Genomic DNA, 25,009 nt, shown 5'->3' on the forward strand with positions numbered 1-25,009 from the left:
ACCTGGTCTTGTGAAAAGCATTTGACATTTTCCACACAACATTCTTGTCTCTAAGTTGGAGACACATGGGTTTGACAAACAGATCACTTGCTGGTAAAAGGAATTGTCTGGATGGTGCCATTCAGTGGCTCAATGTCCAAGTGGAGATCAGTGATGGGTGATATTCCTTAGGACCTGGTGCTGTTTAAAGTCTTTGTTGGTGATACGGACAATGGGATTGACTGCACTTCCAGCAAAAAACAGTGGGGCCAGCTAGTCAGCAGAGGTGATTCTTCTCCTCTACACTGCTTTTGTGAGACTCTCCCTGGAATTCTGTGTCTGGTTCTGGGAGCCTCTTAAGATATGAGGGAATTGGACATGTTGGAGCAAGTCCTGAAGAGGAACGTGAAGATGATCAAAAGGCTGGAGCATCTCTTCTATGCAAATACACTGAAAGATTTGTGATTGTTTAATCTGAAGTGAAGGAAGACTTCATAACAACTTTCCAGTGCATAAAAGAGGCCTACAAAGAGCTGGAGAGGGTCTTTTACAAGGAGAAGTAATGATAGGACAAAGTGGCTTTAAACTGAGGGTAGGTATAGATTAGATATTAGAAAAAATCCTTTACTCTGAGATTGGGACACTGGAACAGGTTGCTCAGAGGAGCTGTGGATGCCCCATCCCTGAACGTGTCAAGGCCAGGTTGGATGGGCCTTTGAGCAACCTGATCTAGTGGAAGGCCAAGGGCACAGGGGGTGGAACAAATATCCCTTCCAACTCCAAACATTCTACCCATGATTTTCTATCCTCTATTTCATTATAGCATTTGGTTTAATAAATGATGTTTAAATGAATACGGAGTCTCAATGCCTGTCTTACTGAGGTCATGATGAACACTAACAGTGGTTCATTGCAATAGTTTTAAGCCTGATCTCTGGATTTGGTCAGCTGCATTCTTGACTCGTCTACAGCAATGTACATCCACTGTAATGTGTTAGTAAGACACAACAGAACAGAAAAAGTTAATGCATAAGATACTGTTGGATGTCTCCACATCAAATACATATTTTTGGCTTCTTTCATATTTTTTCCCATTACATGTCAAAAGAAAGTACTTCATATTAAATTCTTCATTTTTTTTTTTGTCATTGTTCTGCAGTTAAATGACAATGTGACCAACTATATGAGGGTTATTTATAGATTTGAATGGCTATTAAGGATTCATTTATAAGTTGTGAATAATAACAGCCCTGTGAGAATTAGCCTACAATCATTCCTATGAATATGTACGCATCATTGTAATATTCTTCCTTCACTAGGCTTGAGAGGGGGAATGGTACAAATAAAGAACACAGTAAGTGCTAAATTCATAGAAGGTTATTTTTGCAATTTCTATGTAAATAGACTGCTCTCTGTGGAGAAAATGTGTGGAATGAGGATGGACAAGGGAATGCAAACTACCTGTTCATGACTAATATCCTGAGGTCAAAGGCTTTTTAAAGTAATTACCTTCACAGTTTCAGGGCAGCAGTCAGCTCTTGACTATGTTAATGGAAATATTCCCACAGAATGGAAATTCAGGTGGTGGGATCTGCTCAAAATTGAGGTGGACTTTACACTGATAAGTCAGCATTTCAATAAATTTCACAGATTCAATTTGGATTTTTAGTTCTTGTCACTTTTTTTGAAGAAAAGGGTGAATGATGCACACCAAGTTCAAATTTATTTATTTATTTATTATTAAGAGTCCCTGAATGTATTTGTGTATGTGTGAATAAGGGGAGTGTAACTCTGCAAGAGAAAAGTTGTCACTGGAAGGGCAGTTACTTCTTTTTGTATTAGCCATCTTTAGATGATACGAACACTAGAAGGTATTAAATTAAAATTATTAAAAGTGGCTAATGTAAATTAAAGTAAATAGGTTTAGTTTAAATAGGAGCTAAATATTTCTCACATTCTTTCCTGTCTGTCATTCAACACTAAAGCTTTCAGGATAGTGATCTTTGTCAGAAATACTATCACTTTCGATTTTCATGTGCTGAATCTCTTGGAATTACAGGTTCTCAGATTTTGACTCTGACTCTCAGATTCTGATTCTCTCTCTCTGAGGAGAGCTTGAATTAGCTCTACTCATTTTCCAAAGTAGAATTGGAACTTTATGGGTTTTGTGTTTAAATAATCCGTTAGTAGTTTGTTTGTTCTTTTAAAATCCTATTGCTCCTTGGAAGTCTCAATTCTTCCATAGGGCAGCTCTATCTTCTCTCTTCACAAAAAACAATTTTTGGTCTATATGACTTCAGTCAATCCTTCCCGAACTTCCTCCACTTAGCTTTATTCTGAAAATATCTGGCTTTAAAGGGATTCACTTAGCTGTGTCATTGCTGTGGGATAATCTATTTAAGAATATTTTATAAATGTGGCCATATCCCAGTACCATATAAGACTATTATGACTGATAAAACTGAGATTATGAATCAGCTACCAAATTCCAGTATATCTAAATCTAGCCAAATGCCATAGGGTTGCTCAGATATATTGTTTGAAGATGGAACTATCTGCTAATCTGCTATTTCTATTCTATATTAAGACGGAAGCAGGGCTATATTTATTTGGCTTTGAGAGACTTCTCTGGTTTCAGTAAGTAAAAAGTATGTTTCATGAATACAGGAGAAATATTTAAAGTCTGAAGGGTTGGAAGAGCTGTATTCAGTATTTTAAGAACTTTCCGATGATACCTTTTATTCATGGGAAATTATTTTTAAGAATGTATGAAAGTACCAGATGACTGAAAAAGTAAGAAGATGACATTCAAAAGGAGTTGAGGGAATGAACCTGGTGGCTGCATGGTGAGCAGGTCATCACTGATCATAGAATAGTAAATGAGAAAGCCGTAATTTTTTCAAAAGAAGTCACATAAATATGTAAGAGCCAGACATATAAGATACCTCAAACATTACCCATAAACTCTGATGAAAATCTTTTTATTGCAAAGGACCATAAAAAGAATTAGAGTATTTGATTGGAACTAGAAAAGAGTAGGAAGAATATTAATCAAAGTAATTGCTTTAACTGCACCACTGTGATAAGTTTATAGTGGTAGGTTTGGATCTGAATTGATGTTAGAAATCCTTGCCTTTTGCCCAGGCTGTTTGCAATGGCCAGCAGCTTTATTGAGGGGGCCAGCACCCCAAAACCCACTCTCATTCACAAGTTCTTTAATAATGGCTGATTCAGTCTACCCTGCAATGAATTATTTATTGAATAGACATAAAACTAAGAGACGTAAGACTTAATCTAATACTACACAGGAGTAAAGACAAAAAAGCCCCTACTAGTAGTATATACAGCACGAGGTTAAAGGTACCTGTTAATTTTGCAGTTAGCAAAGAAATAATGTAACTTAGGATTCAATATATCTTACCATCCAATAGTTGGTGGGGCACACACTGAGATCCTTTCCCTCAATCCCCAGGAAAGTAACCACAGAACCTGTGTCCAAACTCTGGGTAAAAGTCTCAAATGCTTCAGGGTGCAAGAGGCTTCTGCCTCTGTGATAACTCATGTGTCTTCTATAGTTTGTAAAACAATGTCTCAGTCAAAAACATTTCTTTTATCTCTTCCCATGTCTGCTCTTCAGACTAAGATGTTGATTCTTAGCTCAGGCCTGAGCCCTTTTGGTGTCAGAGATGACCCCTTGCTAGGCCTTTCAGCCTGGGTTATCTCTTTATGCACCCATTATCAGTGGTAGGGAAGAGGGGGGCAGGGGTGGTAGATGTCCTGCTACATATGGATAGTGAAAGATAAAATTCCCAGTGGAAAACGGCAAGGTCAGTCATAAATTGTGCTAGGAAAAAAACTTGCAAAATACAAAACAGCTTTCTGGATGAAAGCTGTTTATCTTAAGCTCATAATTGTTTTGTTTTAATGTAGAGATTATTGAGAAATTATTTCAGTAAAAAATATCATTGTCCAGCAATGGAATGGAGATGGAATTAAGACTACATTGAATTAGTGAGGATGTCACTGTTTATCCTCTACCTTATTCTGAAAATAAATGGTACTGTCATGTAAAAGAGGCCTAACCAGACCAGCTATTGGTTTGAGTCAAAGTAAGCCACCATTTTCATATTCACATAATAATCTTTTCCCTACATTTTACCAATGTTTTGGCCACCTACTTATCCTTTATTACCTCCTACTACTTTCTTCACTGTCAGTCTAGTAAATTGGGAAAGGGAAAATAACTGATAAATACTAAAAGAAAAAAAAAGAATACATAATACTTTTGGGTTTTTTTTTACTAGTAACCTTGCCATTCCCAATTATCACAGTTGACATATTAATTCAAGGGAATAAAACAAAACCAAATACAAGATACTTCCCTCTACCAGTTTTGCAGGATAGCTACAGAATGCATCTCTGAGACCATATGGATTTTTTTTCTTCATTAGTTGCATGCTATGAACTCAAAAAGCTGTAAATATGTCAAAAAATTTTTTGGATAATATACACAGATGAAATAGTAGGTGTCACCCGAGATACAGCTAATAGCTATAAAACTACAAATATATCAAAATGGCACTCAGTACAGATAAATATGAATTATATTGAAGACAAATCCATAAAATATCAGAGCAAAAGCAGAGGAAAATAATTTATTAATTTAAGTCCACTTAATAGTTCAGGTTTCTTCCTAGGCAGAAACAGATTGCACTAATACAGTGAACAAAAGTACTGTTACTAACCTTGTCACTACCATTTATCATTTTTAACCATCTGCAAACTACTTAGCCATCTGCCTCTTCAGGTCCATGGATTCAAAAAATGTAAACACAATAATACAGAAATTTACAAAGTGAAATATCTTGAGAAAAAAAATGCATTACATATAGAGTGTCTGTTTGGTTTAATTTGTTTTTGTTTTGTTTTGTTTTGTCTTTAAAGAATCTCTCTAGAAGACACACAGTAGAAGTACTGGCAAAATTCTGTTAGACCGAGCCCTACTACAATAGAAGCAGTGCCTCAGGCTCAGCCTGAACTTATGGTTAGGGTCTGGGTTCTCAAAAACAGAGCTACTTTTGAAAAACAGGGCTGGCATGGCACTACGAAAGAGAGCAGCATGCTTCCAAAGAGCCCTGGCCATGTGATGTTCTGCCCTGGAACCATGACTAAAGCACAAGGGATGGATGGAGTTAGGGTTTAGAGAAAAAGAAAGCCTCTCTTTATCTTCTTGCAAGTTCTTTTGAGTAACTTTTGGGCTTGTCCTTATTAATGCTATTGATCTACTATCTGCAATTCTGTGACTTACATATTGGGATAGTATTTTGCAGCATGACAACACTTTCATTTTAGAGTGCCTATGCTGTTAGTCTCATATGGCTTTTCATCATTCTCATGCGTCCACACATTAATATTTTGTTGTTTCATTGTGATGCATGGGAAGTATACATAACTGTAGTCTTTGAGTCACGTTGTCCCTGTTTTCTCTACATGTCTTGTTTGTGTCCTTTGGCTTATTTTAAAGAAACTAAAACATGATTCTCAAATGAGAAAATAGTAGTTTCAATACTTGACAAATATTATCAAATAATATTGTAAACAGAAGCTTATGAGCTAATCAATGTTAATTCTGATTAACATACTTCAATCAATGCTAGCAAAATCATAAAGAGTCACAACCAACAGACATCTATGCTGCTCCATATGGAAAGTCTACTGAACTTGAGGTAAAGCACAACATCTATGAAAGACCATCAACTTCATAATCTTTTTCATTGTCACTGCAGTGGTGAGACCTTGTAGTAGTGAATGCTCATGTGGGGCTATGTTTCTCCTATCCCAGAAAGAGCACCTGAGAAGAGTTATCCCTTTTCTGTTTCCTCTGTCTCCCTGTCTGTCTCCCCTTCTCTCTGTTAATTCTGTGGGCTTTGAAGGGGTTTTTTGGAAACTTTTGGAGTAACTTTCATCATCAAGTTGATGTGTGCTTCACTTCAGTCTCCATTAACAGACTCCTGCATGAGACTCTTGCAGTCTCCTTTGTGTAGGAGAAGAGAAATGCTCTTCAACAGCATTTTCCTCTGGGCAACAGTTAAGTGTTTTCTAAATGTTAGCAGAAAAGTTAATGTTAGGATTGACAGAAAGAATAGAGCAAGTGGGAGTGGAGGTGAGATTGTGTTATTAAAGGAATGCTCTGAAAGCTTTCCTAAACGTTTTAGTATTATTTCTCATTTATATAGACTTTTTTCATTCATTTTTTCCCCTACTTTCAGCCAAATAAAGAGCTTAATGTTTTTTTCAAGTTTTCTGTAATTTTTCATGCTCTTTAGAGAACTGCTTTTTAAACTCAGTGTCTGTTGTGTGGGAAAGAAGTAGTATTACATTCACTGCAGTGTCTCCTAAAACCTTCATCTTTCTGAACTACAATGGCCTAAAGAAATAACTATTAAAAGTAATTAAAATATAGTGTTGGTTTTATGAGTGCATACATAATTTTCTATGCAAACTACTAATGCAGAATCACAGAATGATAGAAGGAATCTTTAAGATCATACTTCCCATGGATAGGGACACCTGCCACTATCTGTGGGTACTCATAGCTCCATCCAGCCTGATCTTGAACTCTTCCAGGGATGGGCATCCACAGCTTCTCTGGACAACCCGTTCCATTGCCTCAATACCCTCACAGTGCCTCAATACCCTCAACAGTAAAGAATTTTTTTCTAATATCTGTTATAAACCTACCCTCTTTTAGTTTGAAGCCATTCCCTTTTGTTCTACATGTCCTTGTAAATAGTCTCCATCTTTGTTGTAGGTTCCCTTAAGATACTGGAAGGCTCCAATTAGATCAAGCCCTGAAGGGTTCTCTTTTCCAGAGACTGAACAAATCCAATTCTCTCAGCCTGTCCTTGTATGAGAGTTTCTCCAGCCTTCTAATCATCTTGGTGGCCTCCTCTGGACTTGTTCCAACAGGTGCATGTCTTTCTTCTACTGAGGACCCCAGAGCTGGACATGGTACTTGAGGTGAAGACTACACCAGAATGGGTTAGAGGGGCAGATTCACCTTTCTCCACCTCCTGGCCATGCTGCTTTTGATGCAGCCTTTCTAGGCTGCAAGTGCACATTGCTCTCTCATGTCCAGGCTCTCATCCAGCAGCACTCCCAAGTCCTTTTCAACAGGATCTGTCTTCTCAGAGAAGGTTACTCAGTGAAGGAAGATAAAAACCAAACAAAACAAACCTCACAAAAACTCCTGTCTCATACACTACTGCTGTGGGTAATGGTTTATATGAATCTTTTAATCTTTTCTAAGCAAGAAAAAAAAGGTATGCTTTCACTATTGTCTTGCTTTTCTGGAAGCAGACTTTGTTGTTTTTTTAAATGTTGGAATCCTCCCAGTGTTAAATAAAAATCTTAACATAGAATATTGGATAAAAGTCAATGTATTCTTTGACCTGTGTGTCCTTTGGTCAGTTCACTACTGAGACACCATTAGCAAAGGGTAATGCAGACACTTCCATTATTCTGTGTACCACAGCAGCCTTTTTTGTGTATATATATGGAGTCTTTCCAGGAAAGGCTTTGTCATCGTGCCATCTGCTGAGTGGGCTGTGGGATTTAACTGTGAGAGCTGATAGATGTATTCCATACACATTGCAAGTAATCCATGCGTGGGATTTCCCCACTGAGGAATACCAGTGACTCAGGATTTCTACCTGATGACTTTTCATCTGTTCCTCAGTGATGAGTTTGGCTTGGTGAAAATCAAACACTGAAACAGCCATCCAAACAAGCCTGTGTGTTTTCTAAAGTGGTATATATGTAGGCTGCTAGTTTAAGAGCAATTGGTGATATATATATATATATATATATATATATGTATATATATATATTTTTTTTTTCCTCATGGAGAAAAGGAACTCAGCTGCAAGATAATCCAAATAGAAAACAGGAAAAAAATAACATATCCAGTCAATAATATGGGAAGGATTTTGATTCCTAGACCTATAAATGCTCCATGAGATAGTTTAACTGCGTCTATTTTGTTTCTAATTTGATGTGATGTAATTACTTCTGGTAAAAATCTTAAAGTTTAAATACATTCTCTCAACACTCTTTGCTAATTTATAGGCTGCAAAATGTGGTAAAGTAATTGTGGCTGATTTATCTTCCTGATGACAGCAGCAAGGAACTTTATGTTCCACCTTCACTCGCATCAAATGTGTACAATTCTGTGTTGCCCTAAATGTAACCCCAAGTTAAATAATATGTTATAATAAGACATTGTCTACAAATAGTGCTGAAGTTAAGTAAGACAAGAACATGTTCCTCAGACCGATTTTAATCCGTCAGTTGAACCCTAACACTTCCTGTCTTAAGAGAATTGCAGAGACAAAGACTTATAGAATGGTTATGGTTAGAAGGATCTTAAAAGATCATCCATTGTCTCTGCCATGGGCAGTGGCACCTTTCACTAGATCAGGCTGCTCAGAGCTCCATCCAACTGAGCCCTGAACACTTCAGGGATGAGGCATCCATAACTTTCCTGGGCAACCTGTTCCTGTGAAGAACAGGTCCTTTGACTTTTTATTATTCTACTCACAATAACACATTTGGAGATTGCAAACCTCTTTCATGTAGGCATTAGATTAAATGTAGAGAATGAATAAACTGATTTAAAGAGAAAAATAATCAAATAGCCATTCTGTTTTGAGACAAAACTCCTATAAAATAACTTCAGACTGCTCCAATATAACTGACACATTTTTCATACTCTGAGGCTCTCTAGACTTACTAGAAAAGTAAGACTCAAAGTTCAACAGCTTAAAGAAACAGAAAAAATACATATCTTAATTGATGGGTACAAGATTCCCTAGAGGTGGTTTTCTTCTGCCATTTTTGCTATACACCAGGATTTATTAATATACTGGTCTAATATATTACATAAATGTGTTATCTTACCAGAATAATTTCTTCCACCTAGAAAATTTGAGGAAGAATTTCGGAATTTAATAAAAATTTAATAAAAATCCTTGCAATAAATAAAATAAAAATTATAAATTAATAAATAAAAATTTAATAAAAATCCTTGCAATACAGCAAGTGAAGTTAGTTCCCTACTCTGACACATAGTGTTTAATAACATGATTTTCATCTAAAAACTCTTAAAATGAACTTTAAATGGTTCTAAGGTTTGTTATTTTTCGCAAAAGCTTTCAATTATTTAGGAAAACATTCCATGTATACTGTGTGGAAGCCTCTCTCTCTCTAGGACTATGTCAAACTTATGTACTTGATTTTTATGCAGTTTTTACATGCTACAAACTCAAGAGCAAAATAAGCTGGGTGATGGAAATAGACAGAAAAATACTATAGTCACAATAGTAAAATGATGGGAAAAAAATTGTCAGTCTGCTATGATTTGTTTTTGTCTCCTTTTGTTGTTTTGCTTAGGTTTTTCCTTTTTTTTTTCTTTTTAACTTCAGCTTTTTCTCTTTCTTACTTCTGCAGATTCCCTTGAAGCTTAATGTTGTGTGCCTCAAATAAACAAGCAAGTATGCCTAGATGGTATTATTAGATGAAGGCTATTATTTTGTGAGGCTGAAAAAAACCCTAAATATTTTTATCATTTCCAAGAATATTTACCAGTGACATTTTGGAATAACAAAGTCGGTGGGTAGGAGCAATCAAATGTTGAATTATTAGTTTCTATTTCTCATTATTCAACTTTTAATAATTCTTAATACACTAAATTACTTTTTTTCTGAGTCAAGTCTGTTTTCTTTGTTACTTGTTCATGGTATTTGGGGGATGATCTCTCCCTGTCCTTATCTCAACTCACAAGTTTTTTGTTGTATCTTCTCTCCCCTGCCCAGGTGAGGAATGGCTTTGGTGGGCACCTGGCATCCATCCAAGGTCAACCCACCACACAGGATTTTCTTGTATGTGCCTCATGATGTTGTGCCCCCATCTCAGCAGCAACAAAGGTAGCACAATGTGGTAGTGACTTCTCCAGTGCTTTTTAAAGTAACCCTATCTTCTTCTAACTTTTCTCTACTTTGTCTTTCCCTCTTTTACTATTATTTTTTTTTTCTTTTTGGCACCAACATTTAATCTTGTTTGGTTTTTTTTCCTTGTTTTTTTGGTCTTGTTTTTTTTGGGAATATTTTGTCTCTTCGAGGTTTTTTCCATTTTATTCACAGAGACTTAGTTTTCTTTGATCTTCTGTGTTTAAACTGGCTTGTAACAGATGGCTGCCACATTTATTAACCTTCCATCAGCTGGGACCTCCACAGTTAGATAGGACTGCTGGCAAATTATTGAAAGTGGCTCACTGAGCACTTCTGCCAGCTCTCTCAGTACATCTGGGTGAATTTCCTTCAGCCCCACAGCCTTGTGTGTGTCTAAGGGGTGTAGCAGACCAGTGACTGTTTCTCATTGGATTATGGGGGCTGCATTCTGCTCTCCATCTCTATCTTCCAGGTCAGGAGGCCAGGTACTCCAAGAATAGCTGGTCTTACTATAAGAGACTGAGTCAAAGATGACATCAAATACCTCAGCATTTTCCTCAGCTTTTGTCACTGGGTTTCCCCATCTAATAAATCTAATCTACATCTAATAAAGGATAGAGATTTTCTTTAGCTTTATTTTTGTTGTTAATATATTTTTAATTATTTTATTTTTTTTAATTTTTGCAAGAGTAAAAATTAGATTAAATTCTATTTCTTTGACTTTTCTAATTTTCTCTTTGCATAAAAATATGACATCTTTCCATTCCTGCTCAGTTGCTTTTCCTTGGGTTCTTTCCAGGAAATGGCCAAACAAAGTAGATTGCAACTTAAATGCCTTTAGCCCTGATACACAATTACAGGAATTTTATGAAATTCATCAAGAATAAATACAAGAGAAAATACAATATAAAAGAACAAATACAATTCATCAAGAACAAGCATACCTTGCACCTGGAAAAGGCATTCCTCTGACTACAGGACAAGTGGAGCTAAAAGCAGGGGAAGAAAGTCCTCCTGAAAAACCTCTGGGAGCTGCAGCAAGCAGCAAGCTGATTATCAGCAATCAGTGTGCTCCACAGCAGAGGGCCAAAGGAATCCTGGCCAGAGTTAATAGTAGTACAGAGAGTAGAATGAGGGATTTCCTTTTTACTCAACATCTGTTAGACATCACCCAGGATGCTGAAGCCAGTTTAGAGACTTTAGAGGCAAGAAACATGTTGGTAAAATTGGCTTGGTCACCAAGAAGTTTGGGGGCTGCAAAATTTGTTTTGTGAGGATTCAGAGACTTGAGTGCATTTAACCTAAAAAAAGAAAATTTTGCAGGGAGGACCTAATGACAGTCATCCAAACACCTGCAGAAATGGCCTCGAGAAGATAGAGTCAAAATTTTTGCAGCAATACGTCAGGAAGACAAGAAACAACAGCCAAATTCATGAGCAACTCCACCTTTACAGACAAAGAAAATTTTCCCCAGTGAGGACAGTTAGGAAGTAAAAGAGGTTAAAAGAAAAGTTGTGCAGTTTCCATTCATTGATGGAATGGATGGTTATCCATTGATGTCTGGATGGTTACCTGAGAAACTTTAGATAAAGCTTCTGAGCTTCCTTCCAACCCCAATTACTCTATAATAATATAATCCTGTGATTCTATGATGGAGAATGAACTATTTCAATAGTCTGAATTTTTTTGTACCCAATTGTAATATTCCTGGCTATGATAATTGCAGCTTTCCATTATTGCAGAACAGTTAAGAACAGTGTTAACTTGAAGTTTTAAAAATTGACTAGAAAGAAATACTGAGAGTTTTATATGTGCATTTTAGTTCTGAGAACTTACAATTTTGTTTCTGTATCTAACATGAGTTATAAAAACTCATCTTCTCATGAGAGATCATTTTCACAAAACCTCTTTCTTCATCCCAGAATTTGTTGCTCTGTCCAAACACAAATATTTCACAAAGGCATTTTAAATGCCAGCACAATGCTGCCAGAAACCTGTTAGCTTTATTTAGTACTTAGAGAGTTCAGCAGCCAGACTCTTGAAGTCAAGGTCTGGACAGCAAGCGTTCTCAGGAGAGTAATACCCAGACTGCGATTCTAGCTGGACACATATCTCCTCTTAAACTCTTAAAAAGCCTCTGAAATTTCAAAACCTGCCACAGAATGGAATTGTTTTCTGACTTTTATGGACATTTTCATGACTAGGAAGCAGAACTGAAAATCTGCACTCCTTTATGATCCACATTACTGTATCACTTACAACTGCTATATGGACATCCTAGAGTTCTTTCATATTGCTCATGTTGCACAACAGCATTGAATCATACAATCATTTAGGTTGGAAAGACCCTTAAGTTCATCAAGTCCAACATCAGATGTATTATCTGTTCACTCTCTAGTGTCTCAGCTAGGGAAAGATTTGGCTGGTTGCGCTTTTTTTTAATCTTTTTTTTTGGTTTTTCACTTTATATACTTACTAAGAATGAAGCAGTTAAAAGCACTGGACAGAAGAAAATGCTTTATCATTAAGCACCATATTCTGCCAATTTCATATATGGAAAATAAGAGAATTTTTTTTGTTTTATTTTTTATAACCTAGCCCTGATATGTTAAAAAGTGGAAAAAATAAATAAAATAAGGCACATTACTTTCTGTTGCATCATATTTCTGCACTGCATAAGAGTAAGGTTCTACTTATCTCTTATATCTTTCTAAAATCTAAGTTTAGTTGGGAAGATAAAATCAGCTACGTCATGGTCATGACATCCCACATAGGCAGGTATCCAGGTCTGTTGGTAGACACCCCACACCCCTAGCAAGTGTTTCCAAACAGGGAAAGGTTTAAGACTCACCCCTTCTATTTCTTATAAGGTAAAGGACCCAGAAACTTCTTCACTGTCCTGTCAGTAATTGACTCAGTGCCAGTACAGGCATTGATTGGGCTCAGAGAGTGTAACTCAAAGCCTGTTGCTGATGTCATTGGGCCAAGAGCCAAATAGCCCACCTGAACTATTGAGTACTAAAGAGAGAGAACAAAGAAGCTTGATGCATTTTTGAGGTGTTGTAGCAAGTATATGGGGACCTGTCCTTACACTGTGCTAGGCTTCGCCTTTGTGTTTGTATTATTTTTTCCCCTATTAAAAACTTTTTGATTTCTCAAGACACACTCGATCATGCCATCTCAGTAATTGATTTAAGTCATTTCTGTGCAAGGGCTGGACCCTCAGAGGTATTGGAAATCCCAATACAGGTCTTACCCTTAGAGGTAACAAAAACTATGGTAAAGGACAGAGTGTCATGTAGCTGGGTATTTTTATTGTGGTAGAATGAAACTATGAACATTTTTAGGATGGAAGAATAGAGTTAAAGCATGAAGACTAGGATTATGCCACGACATCAAAAGGATCATTAAAAGTTTTCAAGATTTTTTTAAAATACGAGGCTACTGATTATTCAGATTTCTGTAGATGCCTATTAATGTTACGGCATTTGTTACAGTACCTTTTTCTATTATTTTAACATGAAATATATGTTACTTCAGACATTGGATACTCTTATTACTCTTATGGATCAAAACATGGCAAATATACTATATTTTGAAGCAATAAATATTCTATGAGGATCCTCCACTTATAAAATTAATTTAGCCACATAACAACAACAAAAAAAAGAGTATATATAAAATTTACAGATTGTATATATATATATTAGACTATATGCAATATATATATAACCTACATGTTGTATATGTTTCCTATGCTGTGTAGAGTAGTATACTAGTTATCAATTATATATTTATATAGTATATATTCTATATTGTATATATTTGGCTTTCCATTAAAAAGAGTAAAGAAAATCTCACCACAGCTGGCTTGATTTTAAATTAGATGTATGCATGGATATATCTGGTTCATTATTTATTATATAGTATATATATACTCTATGTACACACAAATATACATCCAGCATATATAAATATATACTCATCAGTGTCTTCTGGATCCTTAGGAGTGATATGAGACATTCACCCTAACTGGGTCCTCAGCTGTCAGCTCTTTATTTCCTTAATTGCTTTTGTCACTTAACATGATTTTCTGGAGCTCATGGCTGTGGTGAGGACAGTTGCCAGCTCTCATGAATTTTACTTGTGCTATTTAATCTCTTTCTCAGAGAGAAACTGACAATTTATCTTCAGCTCATTCAAATGTGGTGTCAATTTCCTTATTGACAAGAAAGCTCTGTACACCAGGCCAATTATATTAATTTTGCCTTTTAGTAATGAAAAAAATCCACCATAAAATTATTTTAAATTATAGACATGAATGAGGTGGCACAATTAGCCTTTTTTAGATATGGTTAGAGATAATCTATATCACAGTGACATGGCTTCAGCATATAGAGAACATATATAATTCTATACTTAGAAATGTATAGAGCAACTATAGCATAAAACTCTGGACACTAGTTAATGTGGTTTTTACCTTAAAATGCATGTATAGTTCCTTTGTTGGAAATCACCTTCTCTTCAGCCTGTTTTGCTGCTAGGGCATTTTCTACAAGTGTGTTCTCAATATAGTTTAGACAAAATGTCTTTTGACCTGATCAGCTCAATCTGCCTGCTTTAGCATGAATTTGTATGAAACAAAGTATGGAACACTGACAAATATTCCTATTTGATAATTGATAATTACTGTGATATATCTCTTAAACAACAATTTTTTATAAAAAGATGGCACCTACATTTCAGAACTATTATTATACTTAGTTCTAGTTCAGCAAATTAGGATATTATCTTATCTTAGTTTCAGAAACGAGAAAATAATTAATGAGAACACAGCTACTTCACTGAAATATTTTTTTCTGCAATCAAACGTTAAATAAATAGAGGTTCTGCATAATATATGACATTAAAATTATTCAAAATTATTGTCCTGAGCTATTAGTTATTGTACTTATTTTACTACATAAAGAAACCAAAAGATGAATCATTTTTGATTGTCCTTTCACTTAGGACATCAATACATAGTAGATAATGAAGAAAATGATCAGGCAATGGGAGACAGTCTGAAACTAAGTGCAGAAATGTCAGGGCTTCATTTGTTTAAAATCTGAGATCACAAAAATATTTTGGAAAATAAATATACAGAACAGGAATCTTAAAAACTAATTGCACTGCTAAACATTGTCTCATGCTCGCCTCATATGAGCACTCTCTTGTTTAAGAATAAATTATTTCATAAGGAAAGATAGAAAAGGAGGTGAATATGTTTATTTGTTAACCAGTAATAGACTACCAGAAAACCAACCTAGTGCATCTTCATCTTTTTTAACTGAACTTTTGGCAACCAAATCAAAATTAAATCACAGAAACACATAGAAATGAAAGGAAAGTGGGGGATTTTGGAAGATGCTACATAGATTTTCTGATGTACCATGAAAGCAAGCAAGACTACAAGCAATGCACGTAAGAGGAGCTCTGGAACTTGGTGACTGAATTTACCATTGCTTAAGTAGTTCAGGCTCTTCATGTACCTATTTCAATCCTGTAAATCTGAAATTATAAAATATTTTCATAAATCAATCTAACAAAGACTGTGGGGTTTATATAGCAAATTATTAAGGCATATTTTTCTTCAACTCTGACCATCCTATAAATAAAGATGTTGCAACACATATGGAAATAATAACTTAATGACTTGGCTACAGGCCCACTTTACTTCCCATTAGCTCTCCATAGGAAGCTGTAAGACTTGTAGCCATTAAACCATTTTGACAAGATATGTAGAACAAGTAGCTTGTTCAACTTTTGTCAAAGAATTCCTCCAGATTAAGGTGTCTTCATATCAATGGCAGTTCTGTTTCACAAACCAAAGTAAAATATGAGATTTTAAACTCAATTTTATGATGCTTCTGAGAAGTTCTACTATAACTGCTATTTTGGTGAGTGTAGTTGAAATTGTGTGGTTTCCAGATTCCTGTAACAAACCACAGCCTAGTGTGGTCTAATGGCATGTACTGGACAAGATGGGTTTTTACATGTGGATAAAGTAGAAATAAAAGGGCTCAGTGTTATAGAATCATGAAGAAAATTTTAAATCTCAGTCCATAATATTGAACAAGCTGCCTTAATCTTGAAAAGACTCATAAAGTTGCATGGCAATGTATATTCACGCACATTTTCTCTGTGTACTCTGTTTGCTTGAATAATGTAGCCAAAGTGGTATCTTCTATTCAGCTACCTTCCCAAAAAAAACAAAAGACTGTGATAATAATCTCCAATGAAGCAACCAAAACCTAGAATTCCATCTGCCACTGTGAAAATTGACCACTCTGCTACTAGAAAATCTAACAGTTCACACATAATTTATAAGCCAAACACATCAAGAACTACAGTAAAAAAATAAACAACAAAACCCCACTCCAAACTACAACCTCCCTCCCCTCCAAGAAAAATCCACAAACAAATAAACAAACAAGCAAATCCAACATACAAGCCCAAAGTAAACAAACTAACCAAACCCCAAATTCCTTCTATTATGAATAGGGCATTTTCTATAACAATGAATTCAGTATAATTCTTGAAAAGTGCAAACTGGGTATATTAGCTAAGCTAATTAATAATTGTGGAATTACCTAAGCTAATTTGATATTTGATTTACCTTTATATGTTGAAACATATAATGCATAAACAAAAATCGAAGAGCTTAACTTCATAATCTAGTTTGGCTCTGTGAAACAGGATTTTTTTTTTGTTTTGCAGAGTGAACCAATTTGCTCCAGAACACAATGTCCTCCCCCTCAAAAACATAATCCTCATGCTTTTTACACTGAATCCATTCTTCTTTCTCTAATGTATTTAACAACACAATTTTCAGCACTTTCAACATGGACCTGAACTGGCATTTTTAATTTATATAGAGAACCAAATTCACAAATGAATTTTAGACTATTCCCCCATGCCCAGTTATTCTATGACTAGCATTGCAGATCAAAATTTGCCATCCACTTTCCATATTTGTAAGTGAAAGGAGTAATTAAAAGACAATTTCAATATTATAGTAATATAATTAACATCCCTCCTTCTAGTTAAATGTTATTTAAAAATCACTGGGTGTTTTAATGCCATAAAATATTGTATGCACTGGTACTACCTGCTAATGTGTCCTGCACAGTTCTGAGAAAAGAGAGCAAAATACTATACAAAGGCTATCTACAATCTCGAGGAATGCTAAAGTTTTCTACATTACTTTTTAATTTTTTTTCCCTGTGCTTTCCCCTAAATTGACAATGGTAGGCCTATTTTTCTGTAAAACAGCTTCCTCAAGTAAAACTGAAAATTACTTTTAGTAAATAAATAGCTTTAAACATTGTGCTTATCAATTACTTTTGAAGGTAATCTACATCTTATAATTTGCAGATAGATTCATAAAAAATTTCATGATTTTAATACCCTCAAGAATACCAAATTTGAGTTCCTAATTTGGTTATTTTCTCACCTTCCGAACTGGAATAAGTTTAAAGCTCATCTTCCAAAGAAGAGACATGGTTAAAAAAAGCAATTGTCCAGTTTTATTTTGTTTACATTGCACTGAAAATTTACATCATACTTTTACAAATCCTTTTTCATAAAAATATACTTCTTTACAAAAGTGTATGCATTAATATAAGAGGAGTAGCCAGTTGCAGAAGAAACATTTTAAACGATCTCAAATGTATTAACCTTAACATTAATGAATGAATAATAGTTATTGCAGTCATTTGAATAAACAAGAATAAATAACAACCAATGGTATAAAATATAAAACAGCATCCTTTTAGTAGAATACAGTTTGACAGAGTTGTATGAATATTCAAAACAAAGTGTTGTAAAATGATTTATAAGAAATTCATCAAACTTTATAGAAATCCAAGCAGCAATCCTGGGTACAATGATTTTTGGTAGGCACTCTCTATTACGGTAATAAAAAGGTTATTTTCACAGAATTATTAATGTCTGAAAGGGACAATAACATATAATTCACACTGGCTAACACACAGCATTTGTGAGTCATGCTATGAATGGAAGACAATGACCTACACCAAATAAATTACTGAGTTCCTGCGGAATAATTCTGATATGAAATAACTGTAAAATTAAAATTTGTATTTCCTTAAAAGTGATTCTGGAATGTCTAAAACTTGTATTAGAGGGCTGTGGAATCTGAATTGTCCCTAAAGTGAATGGATTGTCCCTAATAAAATCATGGCTTTATATATATATATATATTGAATTTTTTTTTTTCATTGCATTATGGTAATATATTCAATTTTAAATGAGCTGTAAGGATTTGTTTCCACAGAGTACTGGAATATATAGATATAATAGATGTGGAAACATTATTTCCAAATTATAACTTCCTGTTGCCTTGTAGATCTGATCCAAAGTTCATCGAAGTCTCTTAGAAACCATCAGTTTCAATGGGATTGCATCATGCTTTGTGCATGCATTTTGTCAAAATGCTGAAGGAACAAACAGGTGAGATACGGCCTAGTTTTAAGTAACAGGGACTGAAAAATGGACTCCTATTTTTGATATAGGGATTTCATTACTAATATTACTGTAAACTGCACTTTTTAATAGGAAATATTAAATTATGTTTTAACTTATGGAACAAATTTAAGATGGTCATACCTGGATCATTAAAGGAACACAGTCACATACAAAACTCAATTCATATTAGATTCTTCATTGTAAGATTTGTCAAGATCTTTTGACAAAAGAAATATATAAACATTACAATTTGTGGATATTGTTAATAGAAACAGAGAAAACAAGGTTGGCTTGGAACATGGAAATGAAGCAAGATGTAAAGCAGGGAAGAAAATTCACTTTATAAGGATGTGAAATTTTAAATTTTTTTCTGTGATACGAAAAGAGTAAGTTATACTTGCTGATTTCTAAATACTACATCCTGGACTCAGAAATGCAATTGTTCTGAGAAAAATAAAATACTTAACGGGCTGAAAAAGGAAAAAAAAGAGACAAACTCATGAGAAAGATGTTGCATATGACTGTTAAAGAGATATCAGTGACCTATTGTCTCCTGTAAGTATAGCTCTTATTTTCTACCTATATCTTTTTTTTAACCCAGTCCCTCTATTATAGTTTTTATAAAGCACAGAATACTGATAGTGGATGCTCCTCCAATATATGCAAATATGTTTTATGTTTTAGAATAACCTCCTTTTTTAAAAAAGCAAATAAACTGTGAGTAGCACTCATGGAGTGCAGCAAAATTTTTTAAAACTCTCTGTGGCATACACAAAGAAGAATTCTGATCCAGTTTATGAAAAAAAAAACCCAAAACAAAATAACTACAATCCAGACTTGCCTATCATCCTCAGGAAAAGGTGACCCACTAGATCCTGAAAAGTGTGCTTTAATTTTTTTTAATTTTTTTTTTTTTTTTTTTTTAATCAGTGAACTGTGTGTGCACTGTATTGTGTGTCAATTTCCAGACTTTGAAGACAAATCATTACCACATTATACCATTGTGCAAACAGTGTTCAAGTTGGGGTCAAATCGTACTGCTTTCCCTTCCACTGACTTTGCATTTGTGTCATACATGGGGTTTTCAAAAGCAGCTTGTCCATTATTATTTTCATGTACAGAGCATCCTGTGTACTGTGTTTTAGGTGCAGTCCTGTAAAAGAAAGACAGAAAATTTGTAACTGCAGTTTTCCTTACTGACTTAATATGGTTTGAAAATCAGAACAGAGTTAAGCTCTGAATTCCAATTATAGGAGCTAAATGTGAGATCTTGATTTTTTTTACAATATTTATGCTTAGAATTAGTACTGTCTTTATTAAAGTTTAAGGGCTTTATGATTCCTTGAAAATGGTTTTCACTTAGAAACTTAGTTAACAACCTTAGAAGAGGCTATCCATTGTTATTGTACCCATTATCCAAGTTGTTATCCATTCCGCTTGGACAGTCAGATAATAAAAACCACAACAAAATCTTGTAATGACACAATAACTCCCCAGTTAGATGGCTGAGGTTTTCTTTTTCTCTTTAGAGACTCAGCAATTTTATCAAGAAGAAGTTTATAGCTGAAATGCCCTCGTTTTCACTAAATAACTCAAAATATCAGAGTTCAAACCCTTAAAAGCTTTTTATCTATATTTCTATACAAATTGTCTACTCTAATGTAAGTCATCAATATGGAAAGCCAAAACAAGTATTTACAGCGTACAGCTAATAGCAAATACATAAAAGATTACATGAGCAATTTTTTCTATGCTGGAGCAGTTGAAAACAAGTAGTACTAATTAAAAATGACAGTAAATTTTAAACTAATGTTTTCCTGTAATATATATTACTAGTATTATTGTCAGACTATCAGATGTAAGTCACTATTTTGGCAGCTCGTACGCAATGAACTGTCTTGGCATTAAAGTGATTAAGGTTTCTTTACCCATCAAATGCTTCAAAGGTAGAGGAGAAGCCTACTGCATCCAAAGAATTAATACTGGTCTCAGTAACATGCACAAAACTTTGAACTTAGACTGATGCAACTGAAAAGACTGGAGGCTATTGAACATAATTGCATATGAATGAATAATTTCAGATGCAGAAACAGTTTCACAATGAAATCTCTTGATGACATAATGTTTGCATATACTTGTATGCAAATAAACTGGTCAGGCATTAAGACAAATTACTCAGGATATGACTCAATTCTGTCACATGAAGAAAAGAATAAAGGCAATTTATTATAAATACACCCAAAATCTACCAATTATATTATTCAGCATAAGCCAAAAATTTAAAGTATCTATTTTATCATGAAGAGATAAATTTGTAAAATTTTTAAGAGGTAGGAGTGAAAGTACAGCAGCATATAATAAACTCATGTCTTAGTTATTATACCAGATCTTAATAGATGTAGGAAGAACTGTCTACATGCATATTTTGCAAAGCCTTTGTTATTTTACAGAAAACTTCATTTATACTAGCAAAAAAAGTCATCAACACTTAGAGGAATTCTGTATATGTAATTTGTACTTACCTTTGTTTATAAAGATAAAAGCCAAAACCAGCAAATATAAGGGCAAAGAAAGGCACAAGGATAGCAATGGCCACTGAACTACTATTTGTACCATGTGGTTGATTAGAAGAATTTGAACCTTCAGACATGTTAAGACCTAAAAAAAAACAATAAGAAAATACAAGTAATGTCATATACATGTCTATTATCAGCAGCACATATTACTCCATAATCTCAGGAATTCAATAACACCTTTTTACTGGGTCATCCTCATATGTTCTGCATACATACAGCTGTATGCTGAGGCCATCTGGAATTTAAATATGTCCCATATTCTGATTAATATGTAGATGCCACATGTTGGCAGAACAGTACACCTACTCTGGAACAGTAAATATCTTACAGCATAATTCTACATGGGATTCAACTTTGTATGTAATGAAAACATTACTGTACTGTGATACAAAAAGTTGAATTTATATTAATGCATATGTTAGATTTGTTTTATTATTACTGGTTTTATTGGTAAATTTCAAATTAATAAATTAATAAATACTACATATATAAAATCCAAACATACTATCAAGGAAACGGTCAATCACCTGAAAAGGCAAATTGAAAACTTGTTACTTTCTTAGGTGCTGCTATTGATATACAGAGTGAAAGAGGTAGGAACAATTTTGAATAGCTAAAGCCAGATATTGATGAAAAAATAGAAATATGACTTGCTGCATGGCTGAAGAATACATTATCTACATTATCTACATGGACAAGTTCTACCCCTTTTAAATGTGAAGAAAGGTTATAACAATGACAGAGATATAAAAAAATTCTTTACAGAAAGAGTGTTTGGGCATTGGAATGGTCTGCCCAAGGAAGTGGTGGAGTAACCGACCCTGGAGGGGTTTAAAGAAAGATGGGATGTGGCAGCCAGTGCCATGGCTTAGTTAATAAGGTGATGTTAGGTCACAGATTGGACTTGATGATCTCCTAGGTCTTTTCCAAACTAATTGATTCTGTGATTCTCTAATGCATCTTCAAAGTTAATTTTCAAGATTTTAGCTGGATCTTTTATGAATTTCTTAGGTCATAATGTTTTCTGACTTCCTTGACTGTATAAGACAATACATAGAATTAAAAAAAAAAAAAAAAAAAAAAAAAAAAAACCACAAAAAACAAACCAACAAAAAACAACCACAAGTAAGACCTCAAACAACCATACATGGTTGAGACCCCAAGAAAACAACCATGTGAGAAAAACTGTGTGAGAACAATAATCAAAACATTTTATTTCAGAGAAGCTAATTTTGAGGTTGTGTGCATGAAATAATAAAATGGTAAGTATGCTAAACAAAATCTGTTCAAAGATTGTGAATCTCTTTATAGAGATATTATTGACTATATCAGATACAGTTAAATATTGTATAGAATTTGACTCTGAATCATTATTTTCCTTGAAGTTATACACCAATAAAATTTACCTTCAATATATTACAAAAAAAGAATCTCAAACATATCATCAAAAAATCAAATGAAGAAATATAATTTTTGTAATAATCTATCAAAACAATTTGCCAAGGAAGTTTTGCATTTCAATTTTTCTTAGATGACTTTCAAATATATTTAAGAAGTTAATAAAAGGAAATAACTTCTTATATTCATTTAAAGAAATCATTTATTGATAAAGATATTTGTAAAAATTCTTTCATAGTAATTTGCATATAAAATTACAGCGAAAAACAAGATCAGTATATTTTACTGTGATGTAGAACTGTAAAAAGAGAAAAAAAAATGACTTTACATTCCTTCTTTCTAACACAATCAAGAATTAAAGAATTACCTGATTTTACTGAAAATAATTAAGAATGGACAATACTTTGTGGATGAAACCACATAATTTTCCATCCACATACGGGAATTTTACCTGAAGGTAAGAACTCTATCTAAACAGTCATTGTATTAGTGCAAAAAAAGTCCTCTTCTAAGACATTCCCAACAGTATTTTGTCATTTAAAATTCTGTATAAATGAAATTCAAATTCTTATGGGAGGAGAAATATCACAGTTCTTAAAACAACATTAGAAAAGAAAATTAAATTATTTTCTTAAATAGCACAACAGAAAGTTGTCGCCAAAGCTCTGTTATTAACGTTCTCTTAGTATAGAAACAAGAAGTTAATTTTTAAGAAATAAACACTTATCAAATAAGACCTTTTTCTTCTTAAAAGTAATATAAGTATTTACCTGCAAATATTTAGCAGTTTTCCTCTCCTAACAAATGTTTAGGTGAAATGGTGTTTCAGCACCATAAGCAAGAAATCAGTTTATCAAAGCATTCTACAACATGAGTTTTCTAGATAGCTATTAAGATATCAAACTAAATGCATTTTACACATAATCGGATTTTAAAAATGCTCAAAATATTACAAACGAATATGTATACTAAGCAGTAGATTGCAAGTCATCTATAGCTCCTTACTACTTATTTATAACTACCACTTCGATGACAGTTTAAAGATATTAATAGTTCAATATTCTATAAAATGTCAATTCTGTTAACATCCTGCAGATACCCTCATACTACTGGATATAATAAAACTGAATGTGGAACAACAAACGAGCAAAGAATTAGAATTTGTTGAATACCTATTCTTTGAAGCCCAAATTGTCCATAATCTTTACCCTGGATGAATCCTTGAAAAACATATGTTGCTCCATCAGGTTCAGCAGAAACCTGTAAAGAAAAAGTAATTTTAATTAAACGGGGAAAACTGTGTAACAAGTTACATGTATATATTTGAATGGGAACTATTCTATTCTATATCCTAATATGCTTGACTGGTACCTGTTATTCCTCTTTATAAACACTCTCTTTATCTAGGAAATTTATATATAAAGATCACAAGAAAAGACAGGACTGTTATAGGCACTTAGACATGGTGGTTTATGGTCACATATGACACTTTATACTATCTTTAATTGCATTTTTTAAACTACTAGGACCTAAAGTTTCTGGTAGTTCAAATGTCAGTATTTCTAAGCTCTTACAGACTTCATAATTTTCTGGTTTGTTTAGGAAGTAGATTGAAAAACTTTTGCTACATATAATCCTAAGGATGCAAGTATTGGGGTTTTATTAGCTAGTTTTAAACTAAAAAAAAAAAAAAAAAAGACCTGAAATTAATTGAAATTGATTTTTCTCAGTGCCTATCCCAATAAGCACTTAATTACACAGCCATGGATCAGAAGAATATTGAATAAGGCTTTGTTACAAGAGCAAAATATGCTAGTATAAACTAAAAGCCTTGTGAGAGGGATGGGATGGTTGTGATCTTATGATTCTCTCTCTTATTGCAGTAAATACAGTGTAAAGTAGTGTACTGTCTACAGTTTGACAGATACTTGTTTCTAAGAATAGTTATTATGTTTAAATTCAGTGTTTTTTAGGTAGATTCCTTACAGCTCTTCCCTTAATCTGCCCTTTCTGAAGACACAGTATATCTTCAGCAGTGACCTGAAGCTGTATTCACTGAAGACTGGGTCCCTTTCTTTGGTGAATTTTTTACTTTGGGCTCAAGACTCAAAGGCAAAAAAGGTCAAGTAAGAACAGTATGTAAATAGCATATAGAATCTAGGGAGTATACTGTCTACTTTTGTATATTTAGAAGTCTGAAAGAAAATTCTTTGCTTTGCTGACTCAGGAGCATGTTTGTGAAGCCTAAAGTTTGTACAAGCCAAGACAGTTAAACTAAACTGATCAAGTAATAAATGTGCCAGTAAAAAGGCTAAAGGTTTTCACTCTGCACCTTTTAAAAAAATATTGTTCAACCAGTGCCACTTGTAAAAATACAACTTTATGTGTACAATTCAATGTAGACATGGCATGTACACACATAGTGGTGTCCCTGGAGTGCTTAACCAATAAGTGAAACATAAGAAAACAGACAAATTCCTTAAAAAATTACAAGTGTAGTAAGGATGTACGAGTGTTTAT

At 34.0% G+C, this 25,009-nt stretch overlaps 1 protein-coding gene across 3 annotated transcripts in view; it reads right to left on the reverse strand.

The window, feature by feature from the left end:
- Positions 1-19,472: 19,472 nt before the first annotated feature.
- The window catches only part of CSMD3 (CUB and Sushi multiple domains 3), a gene marked incomplete at its 5' end in the record, with an annotated part of 578,503 nt that continues 572,966 nt past the window's right edge, over positions 19,473-25,009 (reverse strand). For all 3 annotated transcript variants that reach the window (XM_083859670.1, XM_083859669.1, XM_083859668.1), the window contains 3 exons: positions 19,473-19,668; positions 21,038-21,173; positions 23,662-23,749. In XM_083859670.1, the coding sequence (XP_083715796.1) occupies positions 19,509-19,668; positions 21,038-21,173; positions 23,662-23,749 (384 nt within the window). In that variant the 3' untranslated portion in view covers positions 19,473-19,508. The remainder of the gene's footprint in view (positions 19,669-21,037; positions 21,174-23,661; positions 23,750-25,009) is intronic.

This window comes from Zosterops lateralis (assembly GCF_965231275.1).
Source record: "Zosterops lateralis genome assembly, chromosome: 1".
In the NCBI taxonomy this organism is placed as follows: domain Eukaryota; kingdom Metazoa; phylum Chordata; class Aves; order Passeriformes; family Zosteropidae; genus Zosterops; species Zosterops lateralis.